General features: G+C 41.7%; 1 protein-coding gene across 1 annotated transcript in view; it reads right to left on the bottom strand.

Annotated features, from left to right (window-relative positions):
• TENM4 (teneurin transmembrane protein 4) overlaps positions 1-15,570 on the bottom strand; it is a 787,916-nt gene that overhangs the window by 201,182 nt on the left and 571,164 nt on the right. The window contains exon 10 of the mRNA XM_011938905.1: positions 6,256-6,426. Coding sequence (XP_011794295.1) covers positions 6,256-6,426 — 171 coding nt within the window. The remainder of the gene's footprint in view (positions 1-6,255; positions 6,427-15,570) is intronic.

The raw sequence follows: 15,570 nt of genomic DNA, 5'->3' as shown, positions 1-15,570 counted from the left end.
TGGATGGGGGTTGTGCTTAGGGCAGGGTTAGGGGCTGGGGAAGATGAGGAAAAGATACTTCTGAAAAGAGGAAATATTTCTGCAAAATGTTCCTTTGTCTTTGGCTGAGGGTAAATATCATTTTTGTGCTGAAATGGGTCAAGCTGAGGGAATTTCCCAAGTTCACACACCAAGCCTATGCGATACTTGGAAATTCCACCCAGGCTCGCAACCCTGTGCCCAGCATCCGTGCAGGGTGCCATGAGTAAAGTCTCTTGGCCATTTCTATACCAATCAGGAGGGTGACAGCTGTCTGGGGGCACCACAAATGCAAGGAAGGAAAGCAACTTATCACATTCCCTCTATTTAGTAATTAAACACACTCATAGGTAAAAAATACAAACCCTAACTTCCTGCCAGACATCAGCCCCCTGGAGGGTTGAGAAGGAAGAGGAGAGACTCTAGGGATATTAGGAAGACCACCCTTAGCACACTGAAAGACCAGCATCAAGTCAACAGGCTGTATTTTATTTGTTGTTACGAAGGACTTCCTGGGTATCCCGGTTCCAAGGATTTTTTTGTGATGTTAGAGATGTTCGAAGAGACACTTCAGAGAACAAGAATTCATTTGTAAAGAAAACACGCTTCGGAACTTTTTGTAAACAGCATTTGGGGAATAGGAAATTAAAATGTCTTTCTTTCCCCCTAGCTTCGTAAGACTCCTTACAAAGCACATTTGATGCTGAAATGAAGTCTGGCAGGGCATTGTTGTAGTCATAAAATATTTTACTGTTTTAAATAATAAAATTCAATTTAAATGTTAAACTTCTCCATATGTTATCATTCCCTTATAAACTCCTAGGCAGAAACATCAGGTTTTTAGCTTCAAACTGTTAAATGTTATTTTAATTAAAAATATGCCAACAAAAAAGTTAAAATGCGCACTATCAATAAAAGTACCACTACTATTCTGTCATTAGCATGGGAAAGAGTTTGCTTTTTAATTCTTTTATGGAAGGAACTTGCTTCAGACTTTTTACCTTGAAAAATATAGATACACAAACCATCATGCTGTGATTCACAAAGTTCAAAGACAGAACCCAAATTCACAATTCATTGAGATGGAAGAGAATTATTTACATTCTTTCTTATCTGATTTTTGGGTTCCCAATACCACAGCCATTCTATATTCCAGGAGGAAATAGTCTGCCATCAGCTTTTAATTTTGCTATGGAGGCAGAACTAAGAGGGAGAATGAAACAAAGCAGATGCCTTCTGAGCTTTTTCCTCCTAGAAACTGAAAAGAAATAAGCGCAACACTGCTAATTCCAAGGATGCGTTTCCTTTGTGAGTAGGTGGGAGTCTGACCTGATGGGATTTGAAAATTGTCTGAATTCATATAATTCCCATGTCTGAAAATAAATAATGGAAAACTGCTCCCCCATTTTAGCATGCTACTGGAGAACCCTGCACAGTTCATTTTCTCCCTCAATGAGCGTAATTTTTAGGAGACAGTGACTGTGTCAACTAGGTTTTGCAGCCTTATAAGTCAGAGGTCTGCAGGCCTCAGGCACAAATAAGTTGGCTCTTACCCCAGAGGAGGTGACAAAAGGGGGCTTTTCTAGCACTTTAGTATTTCACCTAGGTGAGCTGGATGGGAGGGAGGAATTGTCTTGAGTGTGTATATGCTGAAATAAAAACAGTGAACTCTGCTCTAGGGCATATCCTCCATCAGGACCTTGAGGGCCTCTGGTCACCAGTGGTCTCCAAATCCCACCATAGGGACAGGCTGGGAGCTGCTGAGGGGGAAAAGCTAACAGCCTGCTGATCACCTTTACCTGAGGGGAAAGAGTCATGAGATGGGCTGGGCTGAGGGTTGGGAAAGCGAAATGCCTTCCTTCTGTCTTGCTTGTTAAAAATCTGTATTGCCTTACGCTTTCTGTCCTTAATTCTGAGCACCAAGCTGTGAGCACTAGGATATAAAATATCCTCCACCATGAAGCAAAAGCCACCAGTGGTGGAATCATAAGGGAGAGGAGAGGCTGGAGGCAATTGGAGGCAAAGTCTTGTGTATACAATTCTTCTTATCCCTACCTACATTCTGGAAGATAAAAATAGTAATAGATTTTAATGGTGGAAATAGCAATAAAGGTAGAGGTAGTAGTATTACTAGTGATATTGGCTTCCACTTGATGAGCTCCAAGCACAGTGACAGGTACCTTCATGTGTATCAGTTCAGTTAATTCTCAGAGCAACATTAACATCTGTATATGGAGGCTCAGAAGCCTTAAGAAACCATTTTGGGATCCCTCTTTATTTATTAAAATATAGCTTCTGAAGGGATCAAATTGATGAATGGTTAACTAAAACACTACAAAGACTTTCTCAATGGTGATGGGGTGCATTGACCTTCTTAAAGAGCAAGAGTCCAAAGGAGTCACAGCCCCAGCAGGCTAAATATCAGAGCTTGACCAGGTAGATACGAGGCCCATTAAAAAACTTCCTGGCATCCTAGGGTATTAGAAGATCATTGGTATGAATCAGGAACCTACGAACAGGTCCAAAAGTTAAAAGGCAATAGTCAGGGTCTCAAGGCATTCATGAGAAGGACACTGGGTGTCCCCAGGGACTTAACAGACACTGCAAAAAGCTTAGGTCACAATTAAGGCTCCCTACAGCGAGATGAGGCTTCACAAGGCAGATTTAACTTGTAATAGTCCAGTCCTTTGTTTTGTAAAGCTAGATAGATTCAGGCTTCCTATAGCAATGCTGTGCAAATATGCAATCATGTCTATAAAAGAAATTTCTTAATGAATTGCTAAAATGATTGGATAGCTCAGTCAAAAAGCAAGATTTGGAAGAACTGAAATTTCATGCACTTCCCAATCACAGCCTTTACTTTCTTGAACTGAGATATATCTATATAGGTTCTAAATTCCTAATCAACTAATGTTCTTTCCCTCCCTCCACCTTTTTGGTTCTTTTCAATGCAATAACTTGCATGAAGAATTCTTTAGTTTCCTTAGCAACTGCTTGAAATTTATTTGGTTATCAAAATAAGCTGTTCCGTTTTGGAGAGCCCAGCTGAGCCTGCGCACAGCAATTTGCATGGTTCAAACTCATGGGCAATTTTTATTTCACTGCAGAAAGAAGAAAATGCTATCTCAAGCCCACCAATTCAACCATCAGAAATGCTTGTTTATTCAATGTGTTTTTTCCCTTCCGCATGAATGCATAACACAAGTTCTTGTGGCTTTAGTTCGAAAAGCTGCTGTATTTGGTTTCTGTCCCATCACAACCCTGGAACGGTTACAGTCATTTGGAAAATATAGTATGAACTGCAGTTTCATATTATTCTTAAACACTTACAATTCTTGGATTATCATATATTAAATTCATATAAATAAGAAATATATATTCTTAAAAAAATTCAAAAATACCTCAAACCTTTGCAGAATCTGTGGCAGGGAGAGAATGCTAATTAGTCTGGACTTCTAGGATTTTAATAACTAATATGGAATGGCTTGGGATTTGAGTGGATAAGAAGAAGAGAACTAATATTTGTTGAACGCCACTTCAACATTAGGCTTTGAATAGATAGATATTGTTATCCTTGTTCTACAGATGAGGAAGGTCAAGGGAGATGCAGTAGGTGTCATGAGTTAATAGAGTCAATATAAAGCAGGGTCAGGATTAACATCCTATATTGTCTGGCTCCAAGGCCCATTTACCCCTTTTTTTATCACACCACATTGCTTTCTCCATCATTGTGAAGCAGAGACTCTAATCTTAATTGTGGAATCAGCTGTCTTCTTGAATACCCTCAGAAAGGATGAGAAATACGTGCTCACATCAGAGTTAAAGACTTTCTCCATTGAGATTATCTAGGGAAATGCATTTTTAACATCACAATGATAAATATAAACTGAGTAGGCATTGGTTTGACCAGGGCAAAAGAAATGAAGAACATCGTGGTCTCACATAAACTACAGGAAGCTTTGTCCTCTGGTTTCCAGTCTGATGTATTTTTGTCACAGTGATTGCTTCTGATGCTGACCACTCTACAGCACAGTGCTGCATTGAAGGGGTTTGCAAACAGGATTTCCATTTGCATCAGTAATGACAGATAATCCCTTTAAGCAAAAATACTCCAATTAAAATAAACCAATAATCTGGTGCAATTTTATTTTATCTCTTATCTGCACCTCCTGTTCCTTGCAAAAACAAAACAAAACCTAAACAACTCACAGACTAATTTCATTAGAGCAAGAGATTTCAGATAGATTCGACTCCTGTTTAAACAATGTCTGATAGAGATCATAGAAGGAAAAAAATACATCTTGCCAAATGAGATCCTTTACCAGTTCCTTGAGGGTTAAGCATATTTTAAATCTACATTTGTACATGCTGATCTAAAGACAGTCTTCACGTTATGGTATTAACCCATGGCATCTGACACTAGAAGCTGACATGGGCACCACTAGTCAACAGGCAGGACCATGGACAGGGCCAATGTGACAAATTCTGAAGAGCCATCTGGTCACTTATATGATTCTGTTACTATTTTCATATGTAGACCTTACAAATTAGAATGCACCTTAGAGAGAATCCAGCTCAATATTCTCCTTTTGAAGAGGAGGAAAAGGACTCTCAGAAAGTGTGTTCAAGGGATTTGCTTAAGGTGAGACCACAGGTCAGTGGCTGCAGCTGCACTAGAACTCAGGGCTTCTGACTTCTAACCCAGAGCTCTTCCCATGGTCCCATTCATGATTCCTCCCTCCATATCCTATTAAGAAGCAAAGAAAGTGTACATTATTTAGCATTTTAAGACTTAAAATCTTTGCAAATGAGAGGACTGGCTTTGTCCCTCAAAATAGTGGGCAGGGGCTCTGTGTGGAAATGATTCCAGTTCCCACTTCCCTTAAAGATGACCAGAAGCCAAGAGTTGACTTTGGCCCTCAGGATCCTCATTTCAGAGGTCATGAGTAGATACTCTGACTAAGTATATGCCACCCTGTTAAACAAACTGGTGCCAGGAAGGCAAATCCTTGCAAGGGCAGAGAGGCTCAGATGCTATGACCCAAAGGTTAACTTTTGACCAGAGAAAAGAAGATGCAAGCAGTGAAGGTTAGAGGCAGCTATTGTCAATGTGCTGACTGAAGGGTCACAGGGAGAGAAAGCAGGCCATAGGAGGTGCAGGAGAAGGGAACGCCACACTGCCCAGAATGACAACCAGGCTGAGTTATTAGCTCAGACATCTTTCTGGGTGCCGATTTTTGTGAGTCTGTGCCACTCTTGGCTAACAGTGTCCATGGCATGTTAGAAATATTTCTAGGACATTCAGAACATGGCCCTGTGGATATCCCATTCAAGAACAGCAAACCCAATGCCACCACCATTTCTATCATTGATAGGAAATATCCATGTCTCATTGTACAATAGAATTTCACATCCACATCTCCTTCAGGGTCTTGTAACCTTGGGATAAGTCAAGTGGGGAAGCTTATGGAGATAGCAAGAGCCCTGGAGTCACAGACGTGGGCTCATATCCCAGACTCTACCATTTACTGGCTGTGTGACTCTGGCCAAGTCACTTAATTAGTGCAATCCTTTTACCAATTCTAGTTTTTACACGTAGAATAATTATAAAATAATTATACTTATCTCATAGGATCTCTGTGGGAATTAAATGTGAAATGTTTTTGACAAAAATTTTAAAACAAACATGCTGTACGAACACTAATGATTATTGTTATCATTGTGGATGAGGAAACCGAAGCTCAGCCAAATAAGTGACTTGCTCAAGGTCACAGAGTTAGTAAATGCCAGACCTCTTGAACTGGTGTTTCTATTAAACCACAAGAGTCCAAGAATCTTTCCATTACAACACCCTATCTACCTGCCTCCCCATACCCTGCTCCCACAGATGCCCATCTGTCCCATGAGGTTTGCCCAGAAGAGCTCCTCTCACCCCACACAAAGATGGCCACCCCAGCAGTGTGAAGCCCCTAATGCTTCCCTCAAGGCATGGGATGGGATTCTGCTGAGCACCATGAGCCCTGCCTGAGCCCCCCATGAGCTCTCAGTGACAAGGAACTGCAATGAAGACACAGGTGGACTGGCAGCTTGGCAGCTGGCGTGGAGTGTGGAAGGATGGAGGAAGCACCAGAGCATGGAGCTGTGAGCCAGGCACAGGACGCACACGCGTGATGGAGGGCTCCTCAGCTCAGAGGCAGACACAGAGGACTCACGACACGGACAACGCAGCAACCCTACCTTCTGCGGTTCCTTTGCCTTTCCTGTCAGGGGTCTCTAAGCCAGTGCCCCCTGAGGGGTACAGGGAGACGTCGGTTGGCACAGGCCAACTGCTGGCTGTGTCCTCCGTGATCTCATACATCTGCCCCTCCATCGGCTGCAGGTGCCAGTTTAGGCCAAACAGGTGCATGGCTGTGGTGAGCAATGAGAAAAGTCATCTTTTTCTGCTGGAGGCAGAAACGGGACTCCCAAGCCATAAGGGAAAGGTGGGCAGGGTGGGGGAACACAGACATTCAGTTCAGTTCGACAAGTAGCCCCCAAAAGGGAGCTCTTGTAGTGCCAGCCCTGCAAAGGAGACTGGGGTCAGAGAGGATCAAGGTTCAAACCCTGCCCTCAGGGGGCTCACAGTCTGGTGGAACTGGGAGTAGGCAGGATCGGGGAGTCTCACGAGGTCTTGGTCTTTGCTTCAAAAGATAAATAACAATCTGGGGGAAAAACTGCAATTGGTATGACAATGTTAATTTCCTTAACACAAAAATAACTTGTACAAATAATAAGCAAAGTCCAACAACTCAGTAGGAAAATAGGCATTGGATATGAACAGTTTACAGGATAAGAAATACAAATAGCTCATAATCATATGAAAAGACTCTTGGCATTATTCGTAGTAAAAGAAATGTAAGTTAGACTCTGAAATACTATTTTTCACATATGGTTTGGCAAAGATAAAAAAGGTTGAAAATATACTGTACTGGCAGAGAATGGAAAGCAAGCATTCCCATACTTTACTGGTGTGGGAATATGATGTACAAAATCTATGGAGGGCAATCTGATAAAAGCTAGTGACATTAACATACACACACCCTTTATCCTGGGACATAAAGCTTCCAATTCTAGAAATTCCTTCTCCAGATATACTTAAACATGTACTAAATGATGTACATACAAGGTTATTCACTGCAGCATAATTTGTTATAGCAAAATATTAGAAACCAGTCCACTGATAAGGGGCAAGAAAAGTAAGTAAAATCCACACAACAAAATTGGATGCAACCATTAAAAAGAATAAAGAGGTTCTTTATGTATTTTTGTGGAAATAAAAGTATAACATGCAGAAGTGTTTTTGATATACTACCTTTGGGTTTAAAAATTCCTGGAAATGTAGGAAGTATTTCTGGTAGAATATGAAAGACTGGTAACAGTAGCTGTGTCCTATGAAGGATAGAGATACTATGGATCGGGGGTAGGAGGGAAACTTGCTTTTCACTGTATACCTTTTGCACATTTTCATTTTGTGCCATGTGCACATATTTCTGTTTGAAATACATTTTCCAAGGTAGCAACTGCTAAAAAGTCTTGTAAAACAATCTAGAAAGAGACCATAAGGTGTCAAAGAATGAACATTGTCCCTTGAGATATACATGCTTGAGAAGGCTAGGAAGCTCATCTCCAAAAATGTGATCTAGCACAAAATATCTGCTGAAATCCCATTTTAGGATTCCAGGCTTGGGCTTTGTCAGTGGTCCAGGTTCACCTCTTCTGATGCCCACCTGAATTCCCCATACACCGAAGTAAGCATTCAGGTCCCTGGACCCTCACGGCACCCTGGATGTAGCATTCACTCCTTTGCTTGGTGAACACTGTCTGAAAGCCCACTCCATGGCAGATTCTGGAGAGCCAGAATGGAATCAGAGAGTCCCTGCTTCAATGAGTCAAGTAGGGAAGACAGACAAATAACAAATTCTCTTCAGCAGGGCGAGAAGGCGTAGAGGAGGGGGTGCCTGACCCGCTAGCGGGGCTAGAAGAACACAGGGAAGGATCTTCAGAGAGATGAAGGCCCATAGTAATTGTATTTACTGTATGACAGGCAGTATGCGGGGAGAACCTGTATATATTCATCCTCATGGCAACCTCACCAGATCGAATTTACAGAGGTGCATATTAAGGCTCAGAAGGTTAATTAAAATTATGATAGTCATAAAACTATCATTTATTGAGTATTTAATGATATGCCAGGCATTAGGCTGACAGCATTACAAGCAATAATTCCTTTAACTCTCACAATAATCCTATGAGGTATTAATAGCCCCATTTTATGGATGGAGAAACTAAGGCACAACAAGACTAATTAACACACAAAAGATTAAATGCCTAACAGGTGGCAGAGTCTAGACTAGAATCCCAAACTGTTCCTATCCTGAAATCACGCACTGTCAGTCTTCTCGGCGTCAAGGCCCAGGCTTGCCCACTTAGCTAGGCTACCTCTTGCTTGGTGTACCTAGCAGGCTTGGTGTTACAAAGACATCCCCCTTTTGTACATCAGCCTCCAAGGCTTTTAAGTCTCTTTTTAGGCAGTAACACAGGATCCTGTGAGATAGAGAGGAAACTCTGTTACCTGGCCCCAGTGTATGAAGGTATCACTGTTGGTGGTTTTGAGGGGCTGTGTGACTGCCGTCAAGACACACAAAAAATCTATCAAGGGGACTGGAGCACAGCATACCCGTCTGACTTCTAGTCTGAACACAAGCCATGGGGAACACACACAAGTCTGCTTCAGCCAGGAGGCCATGCTCGGGTGAAAGCAACGAGATCCCACACTTTGTTTTTCCTTTGGTTACTGTGGTGCAGGAGAAGGTGTGTGGGACCAGAGGAAAGAAACTAGTTTTGAATCTCAGTTGCCACTGCCTAGCTGCAGTCTTCTCATCTGAGCAATGAATATAGAAAGCTTCAAAACACTGTTGTATCTAATGAGGTAATACGTGGTAAAATGCTTTGCAAACTGTACACATGTGTGATAACTATATGTGATAACCATTCATTGCATTTGTACTGCTTATAATGATAACGACAATAGTCACTGACATTTATTGAGCACCTTTTTTGGTACCAAGTACCAGGTGAGGTGCTTTGCACCGCTCTCCTCTACCTCCTATGTAGGTGACAATAATACTTTAACAGTTAACCTGCCTGGAAGCAGTGAATATTCTGCTATTTCCAAGGCTGCATTAGCTCAAAATTCTGTTTACCTTCTTACTTAATCTATATATTAGCAACTCCAAAGGTAACGGAATAATTGTTTGAGCTACAGACAAATCAGATATATGCAGCTAAGTGAGCAGTGCTTCTTTCCCCATTAGAATCAATTATCTCATCTAAGTGTGCAATAGCGCTGTCTTGTTAAAAGGTCATGAGAATTAACTAATCCCAGAATGAATAGAACTCTCACAGCTTTGTGAAGAGAAACATTTTTATTGTCACAGCTTTCTTTTATATTTAACAAGATGCAAATAAGTCCTTGCTTAAAAAAAAAAAAAAAAAAAGATGCGTTGGGGGTAGGGGTGGGAATAAGCCAGGGAAAAAAGTGTTGCAGATGAAAGCCATCAACAGGTCTGGGGTCCCAGGGAAGTTAATGAGGGCAGGACAGTTCACAGCTATGAGGGTGGGGGAGACATGGGGCGGGGGCGGGTGTCGGCACCCCTTCCTCTCCACTGTGTCGCCCTGGCAATCACAGAGGCCAACACAGCTGTGAGGCTGGCCAATTGTTTCCGTGGCCTATGGAAGATGCACTCCTGAAAACTATCTGGGAAAGCAAAGCTCTGTATTCAACTCCAAATTAGCCTGAATCTCTCAGGAGATTTAACCATCCCAAACTAACTTCAGAGGCTGGTGGGCAGCAAAGGAAACCCAGGGTCACCGAGGTTGGGCTGAGAAATGGCTACCTGGAAAGTAAGGAGCAGGATGAAGCAGAGATTCCGAGACATGAAGTTCATCCAGTAATGTCATCTTTTTAAAAAATTTTTAATTTTTGTTGGCACATAGAAGGTATATATACTTACGGGATACATGAGATATTTTGATAACAGGCTTGCAATGCATGATAATCACGTGATGGAAAATGGGGTATCCATCCCCTCCCTCCAGCATTTATCTTTTGTGTTACAAACAATCCAATTATACTTTTAGTTATTTAAAAATGTATAATTTTAATTATTATTGACTATAGTCACCCTGTTGTGCTATCAAATAGCACAGTTCTTTATTCATTCTATTTTTTGTTGGTAACCGTTAACCATGCCACCTCTCTCCAAACCTCCCACTAGCCTTCCAAACCTCTGCTAACCATCCTTCTATTCTCTATCTCCATGAATTCAATTGTTTTGATTTTTAGCTCCCACAAATGAGTGAGAATAGAGCAAAGTCATTTTAAAGCCAGAATAAAGGGGATATTTAATCTGTGATCCAAGGTTTTAAATATAAGTTATGCTAGTGACCCTTTCATTCTTTTACTGTATTGTTAGGCGGGTGGTTAATTCTATAGTCCTGGGTTATGGGAGCCGGGAGAGGAAGGGAGAGAAGTAGTTTGCTCTGCTCTCCCCTTTCCAAAGGACACAGCACATTCTCAGTCAGAGTCAGCCCATGAAATACATATGATCGAGCGGCCACTCTTCTTTATCCTTTGTAATAATCAAAATCATAACACAAAAATTAGTATTATTTGAATGACACTACATGCCAAGTGCTTTATTTATATTATTCAGTTTCATCCTCATATAAAACTAGGTTGAAAAAGCATTACTGGAGAATGGAAGTAGAATAGAAATAGAGCTATAGTGATATATTCTGATTTACTCAGAGAAGTAAAGAAAGTTACCCGAGACCACAGAGCTGGTAGAAATTTGAGGCAAGTTTAAAACTCAGGACCCTGTGCTCCCAAACCAAGCTTCTTCTTTTACGTATTTTATTTTAAATAGAAGATAAAATATGGGCAGCATAAAGCCAGCAGCAAAATAAAATCTGAAATAAATATTTAGGGAGGGGGAGCTGATAGTGATGATAAATATTTCCCTGGCCCACAGCAATCCTCATTTAAAGCTGTGTATAGCAGCCGAATGCATGTTATCCAAATGATTTGGAAGACAGAGCCATAGATTTAAAAAAAAAAAAAGGAAAAAAAAAAGCTAAAAAAATATAAACGGTTCTCCCCAGCCTGCTAAGGATAGACCAGGCCACTGAAACAATGCAAATTATAACCACCGTATTCCATGTTCCCTGAAGAATGAACGGTAACTACACATCATCTGTGGTACATCACTGGATTATCTATGCGATACTCTGCAGTGTGTATTTATAACTCTTGTGCAAAACCTTCCTCAAGTACACTCAAAGTGACCTAGATAAGCAACTTGATACTGGTTTTCCCGCTAGACTAGTTTGTAATTCAATGAAAAGGTGAAAAGATGCTAAGGAGTTCAGAAAAAGGCTGTGGAAAGGTAGCTGGTTCACAAGATCACCCATGCTGAAATGTTAATGATTTCTAAAAGCCAAGAGCCAAGGTGGGGGAAGTTCTGATTCTCTTGGCTCTGGTCAATCTCATCCCAGGGCTGACATTTTCCCCGTCGCCTTTTCCTGCCCAGTGAGACATGAGAGATGGCTCAGAAAGTGCAAACTCTATCCTGACATTTTAAAGAAAGGCTCCATAGATGTTCAGACATTGAAGGCTCCCCCAGCACCCGGCCAGCAGGAGGCAATTAACAAAGTAATTATGCAGGAGTCACCAATATCAGTACAGGAGAGTTTCTGCTGTCACAACGCACACTTCCCTTCCAAAAACGGAACGCACGAACCCACTTGCATCTGTACATTAGTAGCTCCAGGGAGTGACTAGACACCTTTATAACCACAAGGAACTATTGATTCGAGTGGCATTTTTGGTTTCAAAAGGCAATGGGAACCAACCCAACCACACAGCTTCCCACTTTTCTGTTTTATATTAGTGCTCAGGTATTTTCTTTCTTTTTTTTTTTAAATGAATATTTCTATGAAATAAAAGTCACTGGGGTTCTTTGACTTATGGTCCTCTAATGGGGGGAAAACTAAAAAGATAAAATAATAACAACAGAAACGACAGGCTTTCATTCCCTAGGTTATCTTCCTGGTTCTGCTACAAAGCCACCACATTTAAAAGTTCCAAACCAAGAAACTGTATACACAAGATGTACACGGCAGGATAACATAAAAAAATTGGAAGCAAACTCGATGTCTACAAATAGGAGATCACGACTTAGCGAACTTACGGTACAGGTACAGCATGGAGTAGAAGGCAATCATTACAAAAAAAACTATGATAAACAGCAATGCAGGAAAATGCTTAAGATACAATGTTAAGGAAAAGAAAAGGCAGGGCACAAAATTGCATGTGTTTCCTGACTGCATCTCTGCAAAACCATGTATGCATATGAGAAACAATTTGTAAAGAAATACGTAAAAATGACATCAGGATTTGAATTACAGCAGCAGGATTATTTCTAGTTTCCAAACTCATTTCAGTGCATCAGTGTTAAAAAACTTAGTGTCAGAAGCAATAGGTAGAAGAGAAGGATGATACAGCATGGGGGAGGGGTCCTGACTTTGAGCTTTTGCCTTGTGTCTGACCCCATACATGAGGAATTATATATGCTCTCTCATTCAATCTTTTCATGAATCTTGAGAAACTCATTTGACAAATGAAGAAACTGGAGGCTAGGAAAGGCTCCTCAGCCAGCCCAAAGACACACAGATAGGAAGTACTAGGCCAAATTTGAACCCAGATCTAAAAACAGATCTGACTGGTTCCAAAGCCCAGGTTCCCCTCCTGGCACATCACCCTGGTGATGAGTTACAATGCCTGAAAACTACAATTTTAAAAAAGATTTTAAGGCAAAGCTTTCACTGACAGCATAGCCAGATTTGCTCTTTTCATGGAGTTTGTTAAAAGGCTTTTTTCTCAGGGACAAAGCCTGGGCCCCCGTCCTTTCATATCCTGACTGCCTGACCAGCGCCTGATCCCCACAAACAAAAACCATGTAGATGCCAGTAAGCAACTTGCCACAGGCACAGTCAGTCTGCGTTTGGGTCTTTCTGTAAAAGCACTCAGAGCTTGCTGAGTTACTGGTTTTGTGACTTTGGGCAAAGTACTTAGCCTGTCTGAATCTCAGTTTCCTCACTTGTAAAATGAAGCTGATAATATCTACCTCAAAGGATTGAATGAGATAATGTAATTTGCTTGGAACTATGCCTGGTACATACCAGGAGCTCAGTAAATGGCAGTTGTATCATCAGTGTCATTTTGCTATGCTGATTTCCCTACTTTCTATATCTACTGAAAACTTTAAGCTAGCTCTGTGACATCGCCTTTTTCTTCTTTCTATATGTTCCCCATTAGTTCCCTTCCATGCTAGTTGTCAATTTCTTTAAATTGAGGGCCCTCACCTGCTCCCATTAGCTGATAGACTTTGGGGATGGGAACCAGAGATATCTGTCCAATAGATGAAACATCTTTTAAAAGCATAATTGCTATAAAACAGCCTGTCAGGATCCCACTGGTGACTATGTGGGGGTAATTTTTAATCAAGTAAATATACTGCTTTTCCTCCTGTCTCTGGATAAACTTGACAGCAATAATCAGGGCTACTGTGTCTCACTCCCAAATTAAGTGTTTTCTGGAGAGTGGATTCTGGCACAGTTAATCATTCGTCTGTGCCATGCAAAGTTATAGGGAAACAGGCCTTTCAGCAAGGATTCACGGGCGCTGCTCAATGTTTCTGTAAATCATGGTGGAGTTGGTCCTGAGCCAGAGGATCAGGTGCAGTCAGCCACGGAGGCAGGGAACAGGTGAGCCCACCACCAATACAGAGGAGGAATGTCACCTTAACTGGAGGGCACTGAAAACTGGTGACAAGGCAAACTATAGGGGAACTGGAACTGAAATCTAATTTGTACAGAACAAATGGCTATTATTGCAGTAATAGAATAAGAAAGGTGTGTTTTCTGGGCACCTTTCCCCTGGTGGGCTCTACTAAGACCTCTTCCGTATATAACTAATTTAGGAGTTGGCCACCTCCCACCAACCTTTGGACTAACCTCAGCCCAGTTACCTGACCTCTCCCTGCCAGACTCCCCACATTGTGCTGGTTCCCAAGTCAAGAAAATGGCAGTGAAGGGCAGTGGTTGTGAGCACAGCCTCTGGAGCCAGAGACCTGTGTTCCTTTTCTGGTTCTGATGTGAACAGTTACATGATGACTTTACTCTTTTGAGCCTCTGTTTCCCCATCTATAAGATGGTGATAATGATACCTAGCTTTGAGAGTTGTGGAGATTAAAAGAAGTGATGTTCTTTATGAGCTCCTCATGGTGCTTGGTATTTACTGGCATGAATTACTGGATGGGAGCTCTCTGTTGGCATCAACATCATCTTCATTGTGTATCAAGGTTTTCACTGAAAAATGAAGTAAGACCATATCAGGACCTGGGGAGTGAGAAGCCTGAGTTTTTGTTCTGGTGTTAGGGGATATTGCTATGACTGACATCTCAGGTCCCAGGTACCTACCAACCCACTCACTGCACAGATGAAGAAACTCAGGCTTGATTAGCGCCTTTGTGTCAGGGCCTGGGAATGAGCTAAGCCCAGTTCTTCAGACTTCTAATTCAAAGCTCTTCCCACGAAGTGACCCTGTTATTACATTAATCACAACAGAAAATCGTGTCCAGAGCAGGACAGCCATCCTCATTGCTTGTTCTTCCATCAGGCACTGCTTCCCAGGTGAAGGGAACCATCTCCTTGGGTCTAAGGTAAGGGGAATGAACCCACAGCACAGGCCATGTCAGGCCATCAAGCAGCCCTTCCTTTAGAGCAGGGATTATTCTGGCCATTTCTGCTCCCCAGAACCTGGTCCAAAGGGATGAAGAAGAAAGCAAGGAAAGGAAGGAGACAGAGGAATATTATTAAATCAATAACAGCTCCTACTTATTAAAATTTTACCTTGTGCATGATACAATGCTGAAGGATTCACATTTATTATGTCATTCAAACTCACAACTCTTTAAGTTAGATAGTATTAGTAACCCCATTTTACAGATTAGGTGCCTCAAAACAGAGATAAGTAGTAGATATTACTACTTTAATTTTCTATCTCTAGAAAACCCAGGATCCAGAATTGTCTACAATTGTACCATTCAACATAGCAGTGCCAAGATCCAAAAGCAGATCCCAGTGATGCCAGATATGAAGTTCTTGTCACACTGTCATCAAGGAAGCAAAGGACAGGCTTCCATTTCATCCTCATCAGGATAAAAATGCAGCTTCTGTCAAATCACTATCAACTGGGCAAGCGTTCAAGGAAGCGGCTCCACACAGAAGGGGCGCTTAAACCTAGTACGACGCCCACCATCTGCCCTTCAATTCAGGCCTCACTAGTGACGCAGTGATCACCGCACCCAAAGGATCTCCTGCCTGTTCAAACTGCTCTGCTGCTGTGAGGAGTCAGCATTGCCCTTTGGGTGGTACAACACACCACCGCCA

The sequence above is a fragment of the Colobus angolensis genome, unplaced genomic scaffold, assembly GCF_000951035.1.
Source record: "Colobus angolensis palliatus isolate OR3802 unplaced genomic scaffold, Cang.pa_1.0 Scaffold179, whole genome shotgun sequence".
Taxonomy (NCBI): Eukaryota; Metazoa; Chordata; class Mammalia; order Primates; family Cercopithecidae; genus Colobus; species Colobus angolensis.
This window is presented reverse-complemented; position numbering and strand designations above follow the sequence as displayed.